At 47.2% G+C, this 21,857-nt stretch overlaps 1 protein-coding gene across 1 annotated transcript; it reads left to right on the forward strand.

Annotated features, from left to right (window-relative positions):
- Positions 1 to 95: 95 nt before the first annotated feature.
- On the forward strand, positions 96 to 20,667 carry GID4 (GID complex subunit 4 homolog). Its single transcript, XM_028534478.2, is given in 7 exon segments — positions 96 to 357; positions 360 to 580; positions 5,738 to 5,797; positions 10,453 to 10,560; positions 12,867 to 12,968; positions 15,086 to 15,216; positions 17,521 to 20,667. Coding segments are annotated over 7 exon segments (912 nt in total). The 5' UTR covers positions 96 to 131; the 3' UTR covers positions 17,585 to 20,667.
- The last annotated feature ends 1,190 nt before the right edge of the window (positions 20,668 to 21,857 follow it).

The raw sequence follows: 21,857 nt of genomic DNA on the forward strand, positions 1-21,857 counted from the left end.
CCAATGGGTGAGAGCGCCGCCTGAGCCTGCTCCAGACCCCCAGGCGCGTCCGGGCCAATCGGAAGGGGTGTGTGAGTGAGTGAGTGAGTGTGTGTGTGTGTGCGCGCGCGCGCGTGTGTGCCCGTGTGTGTATGTGCGCGCGCGCGCGCGCGCGAGGGCAAGTGGGGAGGGGTACTCAGCTCAGGACCCGGGAGCCCTTCTTGTAGGTCCCGGGGGCCCGGTGGCGGCCGGAGCGGTTGGTCCGCAGGCAGCGGGCGAGTGGTCCCCCCTCCCGTCCCAACCCAGCGCGTGCGCGCCCCGGCCCCTCCCTCCCTGCCACCCTTCTCGGCTCCCGCGCGGCGGCGGCGGTTCCTCTCCCCCTCCCCCAGCCCTGGCTCCGGGGGACCCCGCGATGCCGGTCCGCACCGAGTGTCCACCTCCGGCCGGTGCCTCGGTCGCCTCCGCGGCCTCGCTCATCCCGCCGCCACCCATCAACACCCAGCAGCCCGGCGTGGCCACCAGCCTGCTCTACAGCGGCTCCAAGTTCCGCGGCCACCAGAAGAGCAAGGGGAACTCGTACGACGTAGAGGTGGTGCTGCAGGTGAGCGCCGGGCCGGGCCGGGCCGGGGCCCGAGGGCCTCCTCGCGGCGCTCACGGCCGTGCCTGCCCCCGGCTCCTCGAGCCCGCAGCCGCGGACCAGGCCCACGCAGCCGGGCCTCCTGCACCCGGCGCTTCACCCCGGGACCTGCCCAACTGGTGTCTTACACTCGCCGAGCCCCAACCCTGACCTGCCCCTCACATCCGGAGCCTGTTGTGAGCAGCTCCTGGCAGACCCCAAACACTCCCATACTTGGAGCCCGCGACCAGCCCTCCTGGGATCCGGAAGCCCCCCATGCCTGGCCACCCGCACACTTGGGTCCTTGCTCTCCGAGACCTGTCCCGAGACCAGCCTTCCCTCCAGCCCCCTTCAGACCCTGAAGCACTCTCCGTTGGCTTCTTCTGATTCGGGACCCTTCCGTGGCAAGGCCCATGTCAGATTTTCGCAGACCTGAGATATGCCTGTTTTTCCCCCCCCCCGCTTTCCTCAGTCCCAGGAAACCTTCTCCTACGGTTTCCTTCTTGGGAGAGCTTCATCAACCTCTTCAGACTTGGGGGCACCCTCCCTCCATTCGCCTCTGAGACCGAGAGCCCCCCCCCCAGCACAACCGATTCCTGGCCCTTGGCCCCCCACCCCCCATATTAGGCACACATTCTGGGTGCAGCGGGACAGGCCTCCTCACATTGTTAGGGTCGAGTCTCCTTTGCCTGTTTCCCCCGCCGCCCCAGTCTCTTTCTGGTCTCCACGCCCAGCTCCTCACAGCTGCCTCACACCTAGGCCCTTTTCCCAGGCTTCTCTTGCTCCTACCCATGTTCTCTGGCTACTTGCCCTGACCTCGATACCCAGATCTTCCCACCTCCTACCTTCATCTTCTTCCTTTCTGGCTCCAAGAAAGGGTTTTTTAAATTCTATTCACACAGCCAAGGCTACTTCCCAGCCTCTGAGAGCGGTGGACTGGGAGCCCTACCTCACTCAGTTGTATTTCTCACCCTTATATTTCCTTCCCATGCCCTTCCACCTCCCCGCCCCCCACTGGACCTGGATTTCTGAGTACCTGATGGCAGCCCCTGACAGCTTTGGAACTCCAGCCTCACCTGCCTGGACCCTTTCCTGCACCTTATCCCTCTTGGCATATGGTAGTACATTTCACATATTTTTAAATACTCCCTTTCTCTCTCCTCCCTCCAAAAATGTTCCTCCTCTGTATCTACCTTGGCCTGCTTCAAGACCCACTCCCCACCTCACTGTCCTCTTTGTCCTAGCCTGACACCCACCTCCTAGGCTGTTTCCAAACACCCCTCCAAAGCCCTCAAAGAAGGTTTGAGGTCCTAGTGTGCTGCCTCACCGCTGCCATGTGTGGGGGCAGAAGGTAGAATGTCTTTTCCATATACTTGCCCTTTGCCCTTTTACATTTTAATTCTTAAACAGTCTCTCTTCTGAGCAAGTATGTCTCCCACCCAAAAGACAATGGAGGCACATTTCCTTTCTGCTAACTGTAGAGCATTGATCAACTTCTTTTTTTTTTTTTTTTTTTACTATTTTGTGGGAAAAAATACCCTCTTCTCTGGATTCGGAGAGCTGCATCTTCATAGTAATTTTATCTTTGGGCCATAAACTTAAATTTCTATTATGAGCCAATGGTATTTGTTGTAATTGAAAAACTCATGGATGAGGTATTTCAGTCTATAATTAATACCTCATGGCGATACCCCTTCTTTTGCTTGAAATGTAAGAATTTAGTACAAAAGCACACGTTGTTTGCAACTAATCATAAAATTCTGAAAGTGAGGTCCCTGGTATGGAAGACTTTTGGGATGATCCTGAGTTTGTGCCCATTGTGTAATTTGATGGTTTCTGACATGTTGAGGAAGAACTGGCAGGGGAGCCAAGTGTCAGAGAGGAGTCTGCTTTGGTTACTGCGGCAGTTAGTCTTCTGTCAGCAGTGTGTTGTTTCTGAATTTCTCTCAGGTGCAGTTTCCTTGTGAACTGGTGGAAGTGCTGACTGAGTTGGTGCATGACTGCTAGGTCTCAGGGAGGCCCAGAGCAGACACCAGACCAGCCCATGGCTGGGAGCCCGGGAGTAGGGGGTGTGACAGTGGGGTCAGCGGTCATGCCCAGGAAGGCCACCATCTGTCTGGGAAGCCAGTGCCCAATGTTGAGGTTCAGTGGCATGTGAATTGCCCCCTCATCTGTTTTTTTTTTCCCAGCCAGGACTGGTTTTTTAGAATGCTGCAGCCTTTTTATAACTCATCCTCTCCCCTACTTTCTTTTGTTTTCACAACAGCCTTATTTAGATATAATTCACATACCATACAAATCACCCATTGAAGGTATACAATTCAGTAGTTTTTAGTATATTCACAGAAGGCGTATAACCATTACTGTAATCTCGTTTTCACCACACTGAAACAAGAAACATGAACAAAACCCCAAACCCTAAGCTGTAACCCCCACTCCAACCCTAGGGAACCACTAATTTATTTTCTAAGATTTACTTATTCTGGCCATTTCACATCAATGGAATTATACAATGTGTGGCCTTTTGTGTGTAGTTTCTTGTGTTTTCAGGATTCATCCTTATAGCAGCATGTGCCTGCGTCATTTGTTATTGTTGCGTAATAGTCCATTATATGGGATACAACAATTTTGTGTGTCCACTGATCAGTTGATAGACATTTGGGCCGTTTCCTCTTTTTGGCTGTTATGAATAATGCTGCTGTGAACACTTATGTACAGTGTTTTGTGTGGACATATGTCTTCATTTCTGTTGGATAGATACCCAAAAGTGGAATGGCTGGGTCACATGCTAACTCCATGTTTAACATTTTGAGGAACTGCCAGACCAATTGCTGAAGTGTCTGCACCACCTTACTTTCCCACCAGCAGGGTAGGAGGGTTTCAACTTCTCCCCATCCTCACCAACACTTGCTTTTGACCCTCTTTTTGATTGTAGCCAACCTAGGAGGTGAGACAGTACCTCTCTGTGGTTTTGATTTGAATTTCCCTAATGACTGGTGACGTTCCACGTCTCTTCTGTGCTCATCGGAGTGCTTTTCTTGGTTTGAGATTCCAGTTGAAAGAGTTCCTCAAACTTTGTGAGATCCTGACTGGGTGTGTTGGTGGTGGTGATGGTTACTGTGACTGTTGTTTCTCCTCTGCCATCCAAGAAGCCAAGAGTAAAGTGAGGGCCCGGGCCAGTGTGAAGGGAATATCAAAAAGAGCAGCTGTTGGATACAGCTGTTCTGTGAGACCTTCTTGAAAATGCCATGTTGCTCTCACTGAGATGCTGGCCTGTTGTTCAGTTAAAGCTTTCTATACTGTGGTGTATTCGAGTTCAACAGCCATCAAGATCAATTTGGGCAGAATGAGAGAGACACATGGTTGAATGGAAGCCAAATTAAAATTATGATTCTTGCAATAATGCATGCAAAGTGTTAGCCAATTTACAGTTAAAGTTTTAATCTTATTAGCAAGTATCCTTGCCACCTGATACCCTTTCCAGCAGCTGTGAGATCCCAAGCTATATTGAATTCAGTGAGAATCGCATACATGAAATTTAAGGCCTCAGGTTAGAATTGTGTATCCTTCAATAAGTTCTTTGCTGAACCAACTTAGTACAGATCAGCTGCTTTAGATAACGTCCAATACCAGGGTCAGCAGATGAGAATATTTAAAATGCTTTGGCAGTTTTCACATGGAATACTTTTGTCACCAGCACCAAACTGGGAGCACTTTAGCTTCATTGAAGCCATTTGCTCTGGTGCTGACCTCATCTGGCTGAGTGAGCTCATTACAGTTTTTGAGGATAGCCTTAGTGTTTGATTTACAGTGTAATTGGAAGCAGTTGAGTCCCCAAAGCTGATACATTCCACGAAGATTTTCCAGTTTCTTAACATTAAAATGGCAATGTGCTACAGCACCACTGTACTTTGTTTTGCTTTAATTCCAGGGGTTTACTTTGTAAATAAGCCTAATTGTCATAAAATCTGAAAACCTGCCTATTCAGGATGAGTCTGTATAGATTGAGGTAAAATACACTAGTTAGTATGCATTCAGCTACAAGTAACCATGCCATTTCCAAATAGCTTCAAGAATAAGTGAACCTGTTATCTCACATGACACAAAGTTTAGAGGTAGCTTAATCTGGATTGGCTCACTCAGGGCCCTTTTCTTTCCATTTTTTGAGCCGCCATCCTGGGTGTTTCCCAGACTGTTTCTCATGATCTCTAGGTGGCTGCCACCACAAGGGGAAGAAAAAGAGCTTCTCCAAAAGCCAGAATTTTTCTCAGAAGCACGCAGAAGACTGATACATGCATGTAATTGGCGAGAACTAGGTACCTCACCCCTAAACCGACAACTCACAAGGGGAAGGGGGCATGTGTTTGCCTTGGATCCATCAGGGTTGACCAGGTCTTGCAAGGCCAGGGTTAAACAAGATCTGGGCCCTGCCAGTGTGAAAAAATAGGAAATAGGTTGATGGGTGGCTGCTAAACCTCAAAACCTACACCTGTTACTTCTGTTTATTTTAGGCTCCTCTCCTCATCAAGAAATACAAGCACCCTCATGGGCAGAGCAGGCCTTCACAGTTTATTTGGATTTGGGCTTGTCATTTTGGTTTATAACAAATTTATACCACATAAGTCTTTGAAACATGCCTTTCCTGAATATTCTGCCCATTTCATAAATAATGTGGGATGGCACTTAGTGTGAATAGAGGGAAGGAGTGGACTCATAGGCCAGTGATTTAGCAGCGTGGAGACAGAAATAGGCCAGAAAGATGTTACCAAGCAGATGAAGCCCAGGTTAGGAGTGACACCACATGTGCAGGAAGAAATGGAGGCCCACTGGCTGATGACGCACCAAGTCTGTGAACCAATGGAGACTGGTGTTGGAGAAAGTACAAAAGTGAGGCTAGAGCGAGCTCACGGGTCCAGGAAGGAACTTTGGTCCCAAGATATTCAGCCAAGTGAAGTTGAGCTTCATCTGACCAGGCAGATGGATGGAGAAGACTCACACAGGTCTCTGAGGCTGGTGAGCCCCAGGCTGAGCGCTGACCTCAGGCCTCCCTTTCTCCACTTGGTCTCAGCGATGACCCCGGGAAGTAACTCCAGCTTGGCTTGTCCTCCGTTTGTAACGAGGCTGTGTGTCTTTTCTTTCCAGCATGTGGACATGGGCAACTCTTATCTTTGTGGATACCTGAAGATTAAAGGCCTTACTGAGGTAAGCACTCATATAAACAAACTAGAACTAGAAAGTAAACTGCACACTCAACAGTCTCAGTGTGAAGGGCAAGTAGTTTCGACTCTTGGAGTCTTGATTAAAGTGCTCTGTTTCTAAGTGTTGTTATTGTGTGATGAGCATAAAGCATGTAGTTTTGATGTGTTCTGTTAGAAAGTATACAGATTTGTATATCTTTAAAGTTTATGAGTAAGTCACAATGTGATTAATACTGTTGACTTCATTTTTAATCATTTTTGAGAAAAAATAAGAATATAGCTACCACCCTCATAAGCTTAACAGTTTCTGAAATAAGCATCAGTCCTTTGAGAACGAGGTCTTTGAAGTTCTTTAGTTCACTGGAGCAGTGAAAAGTGACCATTTTCTAATAGAAGTAACTGCTACATAAATATAGAGTGTTTTCTTTTCTTTGAACCACTTTTTAAACCACAGAACTCCTGGAAACATAGGAAGCAAGAGAGAGAGCATCCTTTCTTTTCCCACTACCGAGTAAACAGGAAGAGGAAGGAGGGGACTGAACTGGCCGCCTAACTCCATAGTGAGGGCTGGGCTGGGCCTGGCTGCAGTGTCCTGTGGACCTGATCTGTCTTCACTGTGCTGATGGCCCAGCAGTGTCTGTGAATGCTGCAGGGAGCCGTGGAAAGGAGCCGGGTAGCATTCTCCCTCTGTCCCTTACTGGCTCCATGACCTTTAATTTCCCTTCAGTTTCCTCATTATAAAATGAGAATTAAAAATACCTGTTCTGTCTACTCAAGGGGCTTGTCCTAGTGGGGAGGAAACAATGTAATAGAAGTGGTGGATTATAATGTGATACATTGTGAAATACCAACAAGGCCCTGATTATCCCTCAGTCTCCAAACAATTCTTTCTGTCTCCTCTATTCCATCTGGTTCTCCTCCTTCTCTGTCAGGAGTTTGGTTGAGAATTCCCTATGAAGTTTGTTGTTGAGATGAAAAGGTAATCACTGCATGACCTCTGGAAACTTATCCAGTCAAGTAGGGATTAGCAAAATGAAGGAAGCTAACCTTTGAATTTGTGGTAGTAGAAAACCCATAGTAAACAGAATATGTTCAACTCTTAGGCAGCCAGATTAATTGAGTACAGAACATAAACATTTAACTTCATAAGGAAACCAGGAACATTTGTAATGCAGAATACTTAATGTTGATTCTAAAGATCAGTCATTCTGGTCATAGGAAGTTGCACAGAAATGCCAAGTGGCATTAAAAATCCCCAAACAGTGTACAGAACTGCTGTGAACTTCCCGTCAGGAACGGTAGCCCCACCTCTGAGTCACAGATAGCCAGGCTCTTTTGAGGAGGGGGTGCTGGCGTGGCCCTCCAATGGAGGCCAGCTCAGGGCCACAGCTGTTCGTGGCCTGGACTCGGAGACCACCATCCTGGCCAGTCCTGCCCACCTGGACCTGGAGTGGCCTCAGGAGCACACGCCCTCCCCAGAGTGGTCAGATCCAGGTTGAGTGGTGGACTCACTTATGGGGCTGAAGTGCTATTTAGTTAGAGAAAGGCTCATGTGTTTCCTGAGGCTTCCGAGTCATGCTCAACTTGAGGATTCTTTGAATCCATGTTTTTAAATAACATTTTTTAGTAACTTTACTGAGGTGTAGTTTACATACCATACAGCTTACCCATTTAAAATGTGCTGTTCATGGGCTTTTAGTATAGGTGTGGTGTTGTGCAAATTCTTAATAACTTTTTAAATTTTAAATCTAATACAAAGTCACTGTAGATAATTAGTAAAATGCAAAAAAGGCTGACAGTGACTTTATACCAGTCTTATAAAATGCAGTTATTCATTTTGGTCTGCTTTTCTACTTACAGCTATTAAAGTCTCAAGTATGTAATTTATTTTAATAAAAGTATTTAAATGGTTGGGTTTCAGTTATAATCTTTCTTTATTTACAATATGGAATTAACTATTAAATTGGAGCTCACTTGCCTCTTTGCGACCTCACATTCACAAACTAGCACAGCTTTAAAGTTTGTGTGCCTTCTGGAAATGAAATCCCAGAATTGTGAGGAATGGGTGTCAAGTAACATTCTCTTTGCAGTTCTGAGCCAGCAGTAGGGGGAGGGATCATCCCTGGGGAGTCCTCTGGCGGGCAGCTTGCATGGGGCCTAAGGAGAGCCCCAGCGTGGGGGAGTCACATCAGACTCCCACTTGTTCACTACACCAGTTTGGAAAGCTCTAGAAGCTCCCTCTGAGGTTGTGCTAAACCTGCTCAGAACAAGGGAGACAAGGGACCAATGTGTGAACAGAGTGCTAGTTTACACACTTACAAAACAAGTTACATGCATGATCCAGAAGCTCTCTTTGACTTACTGGTTATTTGGATGTTGATCCCCCAGGAGGCAGGCCAACACGGAAAGCCAGAGCTGTCACCAGACAGTTTTCAGTGAGCCTGGAATCTGAGGGCGAGTGGGTGGTACATCTTAAGTGCCTGGCAACAACCAGGCCTCTGTAAGAAGCCTGCACAGGCTTGGGGGGCGAAAGGTGGGTGCTGGCTGGGCTTCTCTCTGATGTCCCTCTCCCTCCCTTCTGCTGCAGAGTTCTTTCTCTGGCTCTGTGAACACCACCCATTTGGCTGTAGTCAGGTGCTTAAATTTCCTGTTCCTTCACTGAGAGATACTGTCTTTTTGGTGACTTCTATACATAGTAGCTCTAATTCATTAAGTACTTTATTTAATTTTCTGAACTTGGGGGACTTTAGAGTCACCCTGATATACTGGCTAAAATGTTTTTAGGAAGAAGTCAGTGCAGAATCATTTGTTAAGAAAATGAGATTTGAACCATAAGTATTTTCATTGTATTATAATAAACCATCTTACCATTTTCTTTTCTCTTTTATGGAAGTTTTAGAACATATTAAAGGTTGTGAATAAGAAAATTGCAGTTATTTGTATGTAAACACAGAGTTTATTCTTCTATTATTTATTATTGTATTTTTCATATGAAAAACTGTCATCCTACCTTTGCCCCACACTGTATATAGCTTTTAAAAAAAGATTTTATTTATTTTTAGAGAAAAGAAGGGAGGGAGAAAAAGAAACATTGGTGTGTGAGGGAAACATCAAGTGGTTGCCTCTCATGTGCCCCCAACCGGGGACCTGGCCCACAACCCAATCACGTGCCCTGATAGGGAGTCAAACCAGTGAGCCTTTAGTTCTCAGGCCGGCATTCAGTCCACTGAGCCATACCAACCAGTACTATAGCTTTTCATTTAAAAGCTTGAGTCGGGTGCTAACTTACGGAGAACTTTCTTTCCTTAATAGTCCTTCCTAAAACAGATTAGTGTGATTTAGTCTATACCTTTAAAATCAGGTTTCCATTTAGAAAGTTTCTCTTTCATTTCTTCACTTTGTGTATATAAATATCTGTGTGAAGAACCCGGAGCAGTGTTGGGGTGAGGGGGCTGTGGTTTGAGGAGGTTAAGTCTATAATATCTGGAGGTTCTCTGTTGAGAGACTGGTATGCCCTGCAGTGTGCCGTGCAGCAGGCCCCTCCATCACTGCAGTGGTGGTGGCAATGCTGTTTCCTAGCCACCACCAAACCTGAGCAGCTGCCCCCTTCACGCAGCTGCCAAGCTACGGGTCAGGTTGAGCTGGGAGAAGAGGCAAAGCCACTGGAGCAGACATATTTTAAACATGTATAGATGTTTGTCACAGAACAAGAGAGTCTTAATGTAGGGCCTGGAGAAGAAAGCGGGACCTCTGGGGTCTCATGGATGTTAGGACTGTGACTGTGGTTTGCTGGGCACTGCTGTCACTGCCCCGCTCCCAGGAAACCCTGGGGGCCTGGCAGCTGGGCTGAGGATGGGTGGGTGTGTGGGGTGGTTTTTTCACAAATGCAGAGAAATGGTTGGCTTTTTACCATGTTAATTTTTCTTCCATTAATTTGGTGCCTCCTTAGCAGATAAACAAATAGCAAATAAAATTATCAGGAGTATTCTAAGCGCTCAAGTAGGAATACAGCTTATTTATTTTTCCAACAGAATTCTTTTTCAGTTATGATTTTCAATTGCAGATCCAATTTACATATATTTTTCTAGTATAAATCACCTTTGTTTATATGATGATAGAATGAAACATATCAAGTATATTAAGGTATTCTACTAAAAAATCCACTGTTAGAAACCTGAAGAATTGGCGTAAAAGGGACAAAGCACTGAGCCGGTGTGAAAACCAATGGGCCAGGTTGCGGTTTGAGGGAGGCTTAGCTGTGAGGGCCATAATTTTGGAGGCTGGATGTTTTCCTTGGAAAGTACAATCTACTTAGTTACCATCTTCTTTGTGTATTGGAATATTCAGAACTTACTTGTGGGAATAGTCCAAATTCTCTTTTGAGTGATCAACACATAACAAGTGAAGTTGGAGAAAGTTCTGTGCTTCTGGTAAAGTCCTCGAAGTCCAAGAGATAATCCACTCTCCGGGCATCTTCCGTTTGGGTTCTCAGCACAGCCATTGGCAAATTGCCAGGTTGTTGTTGGTTAGCCGAGTGATTGGTTTTTGTGTTTGTTTTTTAAATATTGGGAAGAAGCTAAAATAAGGTTGATTTTTCCTTTGTAAAAGGTTAAAATTCCTGTTCAGTATCTTGTTTTGATATTTGGGTTTTTACCATAGGAGTATCCAACCCTTACAACCTTCTTTGAAGGAGAAATAATCAGCAAAAAACACCCTTTCTTAACTCGAAAGTGGGATGCAGATGAAGATGTTGACCGGAAACACTGGGTGAGTAAACCTTTGACCGCCCTGGGCCACTAGGGGGAGCCAAGGAGCTTGGCCCTCAGGGTTTTACCACCATCTCCCTGTCCTTTCTGTTTGTCCATCTCCTGTCTACAGTTCCTTTCTAATCTCCTGTACTTGGGGAAATCCTATGAAACATACACTGGTGGCCTCTGGCCTCAGACTTCAGGTTCCAAGACAGAGGTGCTGCTCCTAGAAGGCTGTCCCCCCCCTTGGCAAAACCGCTGGAGGCTTCCTCCCCTCGTGGCTCTGGAGAGACAAGGCCCAGTTTCCAGTCCTGGCAGGACCCAGTGGAGAAAACCAGCCCCTGCCCCCAGCTGGCAGGTGTGGGGCATGGTCTCATTCCTCTGTAGTGAGCTCTGCCCTGCGATCTCTCCTTCAGCTGTCACACTAGTCTTGTTGTCCAAAACCCATTTCTCATAGAAGCCTTTGACTTAGCTGGCCACGGCAATGATATATTTTGGTTTAATATTCCTCACCAGGAATTTTATATTAAAATTTAATATTTTGGTATATTCCTCACCAGGAAGTCCATCATGTTCACCCTCTAAGCCAATCAGAAACTATTGTTTGTGTTAGTAAGGAAGATTCACTGTCTCTCCTGACTCTGGCATAGCAGTGCTCGGAGAAGACTCCTGCTGCAGCCAGACCCTCATCTGAGTTCCCTTTACTGTAGGGAAGCTGCTTTGTTTATTAATGTTTTTCTCTTGAGTTAGGAAAGGAACATCTATCAAAGGCTGAGTTTGATTAAATTTAAATTTAGATTTGAGCTTTTTAGAGCATTTTTTAAAGTTACACGTTTTGACTATTGTATCAAAGAGACCACTAAAACTGACAGTCCTTTGTGTCTCCGTAATACGAGAGAATGAACAAGACTTGTGTATCCAAAAACTTTGGCAGAGCCCTAGTGGTGACCGATGAGTGCCAGCATCCAAGCGTGGTGCTGGGCTCTGTGGCACCCAGTGAGGGCCTGTTTTGTTGTGAACCACAGCTTGTCTCCATTCAACTTAGTTTTCCATCTCAGATTGGTCCTTTCAAAGAGCAAGGTCTTTGGGGCCCAGTGAAGCCCCAGTTTGGGGCTAGCTTGGCTGCACATTGAATACCTGGAAAGCAATTCTGATTTTCCCATGGACTTCCCATTAGAGCTCTGGAAAATATCTGGGACTCTAGCCTCTGTTAGGCTGAGTTGAAATATTTTGAGCAGAACAGGTACAAAGATCCCCCTTGGCACGGGTGTGCTGACTGAGTGAAACGAGAAGCTGGGCCTTCGGACTGTGGTGCTCAGCAGCTCCCGGGACTCCAAGCCCGCAAAGGACTCTTGCAGGTCTGCATGGTGCCTCCATTTGTCAGGGATGCCGTGTCTTACAGACTCCACCCGCGATGTCCTTTTTCCTTTGTAAACTGGAATTGGAGACATTGCATTTCACCCTCAGATTTTCTGTGTGGTGTTTTACATTGGTGTTACAGTGATATTATAAAGTCAAGATTCCATATAATTAATCTACTTAAAATAAAAATATGCGCGTAACATTCTGTGACTTAATATCTCTGTAATCTCACTTAAGATGTTTTCTTCTAAAATTAATATATGCTTGTTTAAAAATATTTGAGAAAAAAGCAAAAGCAAAAGGAAAAAAGTCACCTATCATGACAACAACTAGAGCTAAAGCAGATATTAACCTTTTCCTGGGTCTTGTTTGAGTATCTGTACTTTTTTTCTGAACAAAATGGGGATCATAAGACACAGTTTTGTAACATATTTCTAGTCTCCTTTTTTTTTTAACTTAACCGCATACTGCCTGTTTCCCATTTCTACCTACCTAGCCAGTCCCCAGCACTGTACTGTGCCAGAGGGCCCGCCTCCCTGAGCGCAGTCTGCCCCTGGCTTGCAGGCTCTGAGTGGTTCCACCAGTCCCTGGGCTGCTGTCTGCCTGCCTGTCTGCAGGGATCTGCTTGCTGGTCCTGACTCACTTGTTAAAGGAAGCAAACTCTGTCTGTGGTCAAGTGCTCTGAGAAAAGGCTCCTAGACTTGCATCTGTTCCATGCTGCTGCCCTTCCTCAGCCACAGGGGCTGGCCGAGGGTAGGCCTCTGTCCTGAGCCCAGGTCTGAGTGTGCCGGGGTGACCGAGGCTCTCTTTCCTGCCCTCAGCTTCCACTGCTCTCGCTGGCACCACATGGACAGCCATCACACCCCCGAGTTGGTGCTGGGTGCTGGCCCCAGGCACAAGGGCAGCCCCACACTAGCCTCTCCTGCTGGGTACTTATTCTCTTACTCTGTTCTTTGCTTTCAGGGCAAGTTTCTGGCTTTTTATCAGTATGCAAAATCATTTAATTCAGATGACTTTGATTATGAAGAGCTGAAGAACGGGGACTATGTCTTCATGAGATGGAAGGTAAGCCCACGGTGGCTCTGCACCTGTGCCAGCTCCGGTGGTGTGCCCCACCTGCTCGCCATGTCCCGTGCTCAATCCCATGTGTCTTCCTGGTGGGGACTTCACACACTTGTAAAAGACCTGCGTGGCTCCAGGTGCTCTGGTTTACTTTGGACACCCTGTGGTCAGACTCTCAGTGGTAGCAGGTGGACTCAGGCCTCAGAGTGCTCACCCCTGACACTGTCATTTGTGTCTTCTCCTCTCCGTGCTCCCACCCAAGAAGCCCTCTGTCCTCCAGGCTAAAGCAGCTCTCGTGTTCTGTGGACTCAGGGGATGGCCTAATGCTCCTTGAATGCAGTCATTCTCTGCCCCCTATTCAGCCATGGGCTTCAGTGCCATTTAAGTGACTATTCCTCACTGTGTTCTTGCCCAGGGCTCACTCGTGCAGTCTCCGCTCCTCAGGCTCCCTCCAGCCCAGAAAGTGAGGGACCAGGAATGGAATTCAGGTTTTCCACTCACCAGCCCTCAGACAACTCCATCAGGCTGGACTCACTGGATTGGCTTTGGCCTGAGAATTCACATGTGCTCCCTGATTTGGTAGCGTGATAGTTACTATGTTATGACCACAAGATAGCAATTCATGAAGCAAGTTTGTTAAATCACTCTGTGAATATACACCTACCTTCAAGCCCTACTCCCCAGTCTATAGGAAAAGCTATTTGATCTTGAAATCTTGCTAGCTTTCATATAGACAAATTGTTTTTTTAAAGGTGTTACTATTTTTAGAAAGAGGAAGAAAGGGAGAGAGAAAGGAGAGGAGCACTGATATGGGGAGAAACGTTGCTCTACTCCTTCTCGCACACCCTCCCAAGGACCCGGACGTGTGTCCTGACCAAGAGTCAATCCAGGGACCTTTCTGTTTGGGGGGGCAATGCCAGACCCACTGAGCTGTGCCTGTCAGGGCTGTAGACGGATCATTTAGAGGAGCTGTTTCCACCTTCACTGTGTGTAGGTAGTAATTTGGGGGGTGGAATCACCCCCTTTGAGGAGTGCCGCTGGGTGTGAGCCCTGTGCTTGGGGGCTTGCCCTCTGGTGGGGGTATGCCATCTGACTTATCTGTTAAAGGAAGTGTCTTGTACGGTTCTCATCTTAAAATTAATTTAAAAAACTACAATTTCAGCCCTGGCTAGTGTAGCTCAGTGGATTGAGCTCGGGCTGGGAACCAAAGTGTCCCATGTTCGATTCCCAGCCAGGGTACATTCCTGGGTTGCAGGCCAGAACCCCCAGCAACTGCACATTGATGTTTCTCTCTGTCTCTCTTTCTCCCTCCCTTCCCTCTCTAAAAACAAAATAAAATAAAATCTTAAAAAAAAAAACAATGTTACTCTGATTTTAAAAAAAAAACAAAAACTACAATTTCAGAGGTTGAAAAAAAGGGGAAAGGGTGTCAAAGATCAAAAAAGCAATGGAGTTGTTTTGTCTCCAAAACGTTTCTCAGGGTGACTCATCTGTGGGCTTTCAGCAGACCCCTTGGGCCCGGGGCCTTTGACCTGGTCTCCCTGGGAGAGTGGGTCACAGGACGGGTCTTGCAGCTCTTGGCTTCAGCCTGAGATAACCAGCTTGCCTCTCAGAAGGGGCCTGATCAAGATCAGTAATATCCTGGTTGATTTTGGTGAGGCATAGAGCTTTGTAGGGGGTATGATGAGGGCAGTGGTGATTGAGCTGCCCTCAGAATGACCCACAGGTCAACAGAGGTGACCTGCTGCTCTTGAGGTGATTGGGGACCTCGTGACAGGGCCTAGAGTGGGGTGGAAACTTTCCCTGCCCAGTCCGTTCTGTCTGCGGGCTCTTAAAGGGAAGTAGGAGGTATTGGTTTATCTGTGCGATGTGTTGACCATGGCACCTCCTCTTAGTGGCTGATCCTGGTAAGCTCAAGCCCATCTCCCACATCAGTACCTAGGCTGCACACAGGGCCCACCAGCGCCCTCCTCGGGCCGGTGGAGATGCAGAGGCTTTCCATCGCCCAGCAAGCTGGGCTGCACCAGTGGGGCCTTAGTACCCAGCACCCACTGGTAGTTAACAGGGAGGCCTCAGGGGGCTCACTGTGTGCTGTTACTGACCTTCCTCTCTGTGTGTAGGAACAGTTCCTGGTTCCAGACCACACAATCAAAGACATCAGCGGTGCTTCCTTTGCCGGGTTCTACTACATCTGCTTCCAGAAGTCGGCAGCCTCCATAGAGGGCTACTATTATCATAGGAGCTCAGAATGGTAAGGAGCCCCAGAGGCTGGGCCGGAGGGTCGCTGCCCCGGCTGTCCCTGGCTCAAATAGAGCTCTCCAGATTCAAAAGGAGAGCTCACTGCCGGTCTCCACATGGGGTGTGTGCTCTATTTGGGTGCTAAGGACCTCTTTAAGTGACTGGAGTCACTCACGTGCGGAGCTCGTCCTCAGGCACAGAGCAGAGCAAACGGGATGGAATGGAGGGCCAGGGGAAGGGGCACACTGCTAAGCACCTCCAAGCAGCACTGTGTTTCCTGCATTGCTTATCTCAGTCTTGGTGGTTCTGTATTCATTCCTCCCAAATCTAGTCAGTAGCTAAAAGGTCAGATCCAGCTGCAGACAGTGTGAATTTTGCTGTCAGCAGCCTTTTTAATTTTGTGGTTGTGCTCCTGGTCCCAGGGCTTTGCAGATCCCATGTGCACCTGATTTTAGCCTAGTGACCCAGGGGCTCATGGTAGCTGATAGTCCTGCCCTGTGTTTGGTTCGAGGTGAAGGACCAAATGCCACTGCAAGTGCTAGTTTTCGCCACCTTTTGGGGGATTTTCCTGTCTCCTTACTGCTTTTTAAGTATCTTGTTATACCTGAAGAGTGAACCATATCATAAAATACTTGATTTCTTCTCTGAGTACAGAAGCACCTATTCCATTCACATTTCTCACACATTGTGATTTGGGAGCGACCCTGCCCTGGGTTGGCTCAGACTTCATGTTGTGTGCCTCTGAGGGCCACCATTTTTACAGTTTTGGTGAGTTGTTTTCAAAGAAGTTTCTAAAACTTTCCATAATTCTCTTTTAAAAACCAGCTTTATTGAGATGCAATTCATTTACTGTACAATTCGCTCATTTAAAGTGCATAATTCAGTGGCCTTTAGTGTCCACAGTCGTGTAGCCGCCAGCACAGGAAGAAGCCCTGCAGGCCTACACCCCTCAGCCACCACCCCAGCTCCCCCGTCCCGTCCCGACCCTAGGCGACCACTGATCTGCCGTCTGTCTCTGTCGATTGGCCTGTTCTGGATGTTCATGTAAATGGAATCACACACTACGTTACGTGGCCTTTGTGCCTGTCTTCTTTCACTTAGCATAGTGATTTGAAGGTTTAGCTGAGTTTTAGTGTGTATTAGTCCTTTTATTGCTGACTAATTTTTCATAAGGATATAGGCCACATTTTGTTTATCCATTCACCAACTGATAGACACTGGGGTTGTTTTCACCTTTTGGCTGTTACGAATAATTCCAGTCTGAATGTGGGCGTACAAGTATATGTTTGAGTTCTTGCTTTCAGTTCCTTTGGGCATATACCTAGGAGTAGAATTCCTGGGTCATATGATAATTCTATTTTTAATTTTCTGAGGAACCACCAAAAAGCAGTTTCACCATTTCGCATCTCCTACCAGTGATGCATGAGGGTTATAATTTTTCTACTTTCCTCATATCCTGAGCAACACTTGTCATGATGTCTTTATGGTTGTAGTGTCCTGGTGGGTATGAAGCAGTATCTCATGATTTTGATTTGCGTATTCTGACAGCTGATGCATTACCCTTCCTGATGACTTTGGTAAACAGTAAACTGCTTTTTCTTGCCTCCCCACTCCCCCGGGTGACACAAATCAGGGGAGCGGTATATCCACACCAGCGATTCTGACTGTCCCTGAGGGCCGCCACCCCATGCAGGGTTGTCCTGGCTTCTGTTTCTCCTGCACCTGCCTGACCCCTCGGAGCACCATGCCCAGGGAACTGCAGGTGGCGCCTCCCAACTCTTTGTGTCCTCTGAGTCTAAGAGCCGTGCCTGCAGAGTGAGGAGAGGAACATAAGGGGTGAAACAGGGTTATCCGTGAAGCTGCCTTTCCTGTGTTCTCTTCAGGCCCTGGGAGAACTGGGCTGAGCCTGTGTTCCCCATGAGGCTCCGAGGGAGCTGCAGCCTGACGCTCCAGAGGGAGTGGAGATGCTGGACATCAGGGAGGCAGGAGTGAGCACCAGGCTTCAGCCTGCATCTCCTCTCCAGCTCACTGAGCCTCTCACTAAGTGAGACACACCGCTGGAATTGCTTCATGACTACAGCAGGAGGCCTAAACACAGCTCAGGTCATGCATAGTTCAGGAAGATGAACTGAAGAAATTGAAGTAAAACCAGACTCGGCTGGTTTTACTCGGCTGAAGAAATCCAAGATGAATTTGCATTCCATCCAAGTGTGTGGCTTGTCTGGCGCTTTGGTTGTGTTCTTTTTGAACATCCTTTGTCAGATTTCCGGGGTGCTGAGACCACCGCCTTCTGTCTCTGTCTTTTCTCCCATTGCAGGTACCAGTCGCTCAACCTCACTCACGTTCCTGAGCACAGCGCACCCATCTATGAATTCCGGTGACAGTGGCTCAGAGCAGCAACCAAATAAAACTGAACTTGGCAAACAAGAACTTTGCCAAGAAAAACGTGTACCTGCCAGAACCAGGAGAACCTGCGTTCCTGTCTCTTCGAGAGCAGACTTGCATCAGAAAGCATGAGTGCTGACCCACAGAGGCCTGGCCAACTGGCAGGGCAGGTGGGGGGGCTGTCTCCATTCTTCCTCCCTTCTGTGGCCATTTGCCCTGACCCTGTTTTTAAGCTACCTTATATGCACTTTTCCTTCCTGCACAGCTAACTTCTGTATCACTGAAATGCCCATTCCTTCCTCCATCCCCGCTTCCAGCCTAGTAGAAGGTCCACCCCTGGCCACCCTCAGCCTTGGTGCTCAGTGGTCCCCATTGTGGCCCCCCGCCCCCAGTTGCTTAGTCTGGTAGCTCAAGAAAAAGCCGAGCCCCAGGACCCGTGTGCCCCCCAGAGCTCTGTGCAGGGAGTTGGCGAGCTGCAGCAACATCCACCCAAGAAGCACGAGAAGCACGAGGCAGAGGCTGATTGTTTAACGGAGTCGCCTGGCGCCACCCAGCCCTGTGATGTTCCCACCAAGCTGGTCAGGGGCTGGCAGGGTCCCTGGGCCTGCTGCTGGGGTCACTAAATTTAAGGCTTCCAGATCCCTGGCAGGAACAGATTCTAGTCCTGCTCACTCAGCACGTTCACTCCAAACTTTTGAACTTGAGGGCAATACTAAACTTTTTTAAAAAGTTTTTTTTATTGCAAAATTATTTTTATGATCCCTTTAACAAGGACCCTATGGCAAATGCACAATTATTCAGAATTACATTTTATCGTTTTCACATTGAAAACAGCAAATGTTGACTTAGTAATTTTTATACCTATATCTATATGTAAATGTATATTTAATCAACCAGCAGTTTGAAACTAGTCACCCTGGTACTAAAGTTTTGCAGCATTGCATAAATCACAGTGCTGAACAGGAGAACTGTGCCGGGGACCAGCTCAGCACTTGCACCTCCCCCTTTGCTACTCAGCACGGCAGTGCTTCATGGAGATCTCTTTCATCCCCATAAGGGGCCACCACTCTCCCAAAAGAGCGACTGAAACATTGGGACGGGGAGGGGTAGGGACATGAACATGCTCAAGTAACTCAAGGCTCACGTGCCAAAGTAAGTGTGTGTGTGTGTGTGTGTGTGTGTGTGTGTGTTGTTTTTTTGTTTAATGTTTGAAAAGCTTAGTAGGTTGGCATCAGCCATGGCCCTTGGACATGGGCAGGGCTGTGGCGGGTTGGTTTTCTGGTGGTTTACGAGACTTAGAGTACAGGAAGAAAAGCTTTCACAATAAGAGAGCATTATAACGGGAGCAGAACAGGCCAAGAGTTGCATCTCATGGGCCATATGAGAGAGCACAAAGCCCTCAGTCTAGATGAGTGGTGGGGAGTATTTTCTTCTTAAGGAGTGAATTTTGGTTTAATGGCATATGTACTGTTTGTTACTGAGACTGAATGTGAGTGGATGCCTTAAAGGAGAATGACATGGGAAAGGAGTTAGTCAGCGTTAGGACAGCTGCGACGTGTGGTCCTCAGCCTTATGCAGAGGTATAACCAGCTCATCCAGGTAGGCCAGGGCCATGGAGCCCTAGAGCATTCCTCTGTGCCTGCAGGAGGAAAATTACTTACAGCCATTCTCAGAGATGAGTCAGTAGTGTTTTCTTGAGTTTAAAGCTCCAAAAGGCAACACGTGGGTGGGTCTATTCAACCCAGCTGAATGCACAGTGAGGAGGCGCTGACACGTGCTGTGGCTTTAGCTGCCCAGTGTCACCTACAAGTGAAGGAGGCAGTGGGGCTGTGCTGTCTGGCCCATGCCCCTCCACTTTTCTACCCCTCCACTTTTCTAGTACAAATGGCATTTGTACTTTGCAAGTTCCTTGAAGGACGCAGACATCACTCAGAACACTGGGAGGTGAGGTTGCCTCTGGAGCAAATCAGGGCCTCTGTGTGGCTGTGAGAGGTCAGTGGGTTGGTGGGCTTGGTTGAATGGCCAGGGAAGGACATTTGCAAACATTGATAGTGTTCAGCTAGCCAGATGGGTTCTTCTGTGTAGGATTTCCTTCTTCCTTTTTTAGCCCCATAATGAAGTGCACCAGTTGTATTGGGGGAAATGAAGAAGGGATACCTTTATTAGATCTTTCGGACACGTCTGTGATGAAGATTTGTCTGCATAAAACCTACCTATTGAGGACAAGGAAAGGATTGTTTTCCACCTCCTCTCAGTAACTTCCATGCCATCACATCAGCTCCTTCTCTCTCACTCAGTTCCTAAAGGCACTTGGGGATCATCTCCATCTGCAGTTACTCTTTCCAGAATGTTCTCAGTGGTTTACATGCCTCTGGTATTATGTGCAATATTTTGGTTGACACTTGTATTCATCATTCAGAAATTAGTGCAGATTGCAGATTTTCTACCGTCTTCCTCTCCCCAGACAATCCTGCCGAGAGGTGTGGGGTCTTAGGAATTTGGCTGTTTTTATTCCACTGCTCAGAAAGCTTCCTTTCTGTGGTCCCAGCCTTGTCATTGCCTTGTGCTGGAATTGTCCCTTCCCACTCACCCTTTGTTTTACACTTCACAGCTTTTCAGCTGCAGTTCCAAAGTATCTGAGCAATGCCTGATAAGTAGAAAGTCCACCTGTGGGCTGGTTCTGTTGGTGATGAGGAAATTACAAACTCCAGGGGAGTAAGAGGCTTTTCAATGTCATTTACTTTCCAAAACAGGGAATATCTATTCTCTCTAAGGCCTTGAATTGATTTTTTTTCCTCATAAAATAGTCTGATAAGCTAATTTTTAAAAAGAAATGCCATTAAGTATGTTGCATTTTGGTTTAAAGTTACTAACGAGTTCTGGGAAAGAAAAATAATATTTGATTTTGAGTCTTATATGTTTTTAAAAATTAGATGTGAATGGGTGCAAAGTACGACTTTTATTTCTTTCGGGAGGATGTGCGGAAGGGGTTTGCAGGTTTGGGGTGGGAGAAGTATTTTGCAGAGCTATCAATGTCCAAATAATTTTTAAAAAAATAATAAAGGTATTTAAGCAGTGAGTCTGTCCTATTTCTAAATTGAAACCGTTTTGTTAGATGACACCAGTCCTCTTTCTGACTCTGTGGCTTTGGAGGCTTCTGGGCGATCAAATGTCCCAAGATCCCCGCAGGCTTCGAGTGGGCTGAGGCCCACGCCAGAGCTGACCCGGTGCTGTGCCCTTGCTCCTGCCTCAGTCCAATGTGGTCAGACACTCAGCACTTCTGTTTGAGCTCTGTTTTGTTAATTTCTGTATATTTTTTTGTATGTGCTCTGGATTTATACTGTTATTTAACACAGAAAACAGGCAAACAGAGCTGTATGTTCACCATCTGCTTCACAGTCTGGTTCTGGTACAGGCAGTGTGGCTGGGGATAGGCTGCTGCCTGTCTCCCCTCTGCACCTGATCCCCCAAGAAAATGCCTAAGCCCCACAGCACTTCGTCTTCAAAAAGGCTGCACCAGCCAATGTCTTAAAGTCAGACTTAAGTGGCAAGTTCTGGCCCTTGATTTCTCTGCACCCTGTGGCCTAGGACCCTAACCCAGCCTGTTAGGCTTGATGGGGATTTTGACAGACCATGTTGACTAATGGCAGAAGACCTGGGCTTTCTTGTTACAGTGTTAGGTTTCAGGTAACACCCCCCTAGGTGTGTAGGGAACACAGCTGGAAACACTATGAATTTTTGAGGAATTGTTTATAATGTTGAAAAGGTTTAAATTTTAAGAAAGCTGAAATCCTTAGAGAATTTACATTAAAATCAGGGCAAAGTTCCCCTGTGTGTATAAAGAGTATATCCCCTGATCTCATGTTGTTGGAACAATAATAATAAACTTTGTTTCTCCTGAGGTGTGGTGTCAGGAAAGGAATAGACTCTTCCCCATGCTGGACTCTTAGCTGAAGACGGCACTTACTGGTTGTTTGGCGGAGTGAAAAAAGCTATGGCATGCAGGGCTCTCCTGGGTTCTCCTGGGTCTGCCTCCACATTCTGATGGGGCCTGGGCACCAACTAAATGCTGAATTCGAATTTGGAAAGTGGAAAGAACCACGGCTCCCTGGATCAGAGAATTGTTAAGGATTCAATGCTTTTTTAAAAAAGACTCTATTTATTTTTAAAGAAGGGAAGGGAGGGAGAAAGAGAGGAAGAGAAACATCAATGTGTGGTTGCCTCCCACACACTCCCACTAGGGACCTGGCCTGCAACTCAGGCATGTGC

This window comes from Phyllostomus discolor, chromosome 8 (assembly GCF_004126475.2).
Source record: "Phyllostomus discolor isolate MPI-MPIP mPhyDis1 chromosome 8, mPhyDis1.pri.v3, whole genome shotgun sequence".
Lineage (NCBI taxonomy): Eukaryota > Metazoa > Chordata > Mammalia > Chiroptera > Phyllostomidae > Phyllostomus > Phyllostomus discolor.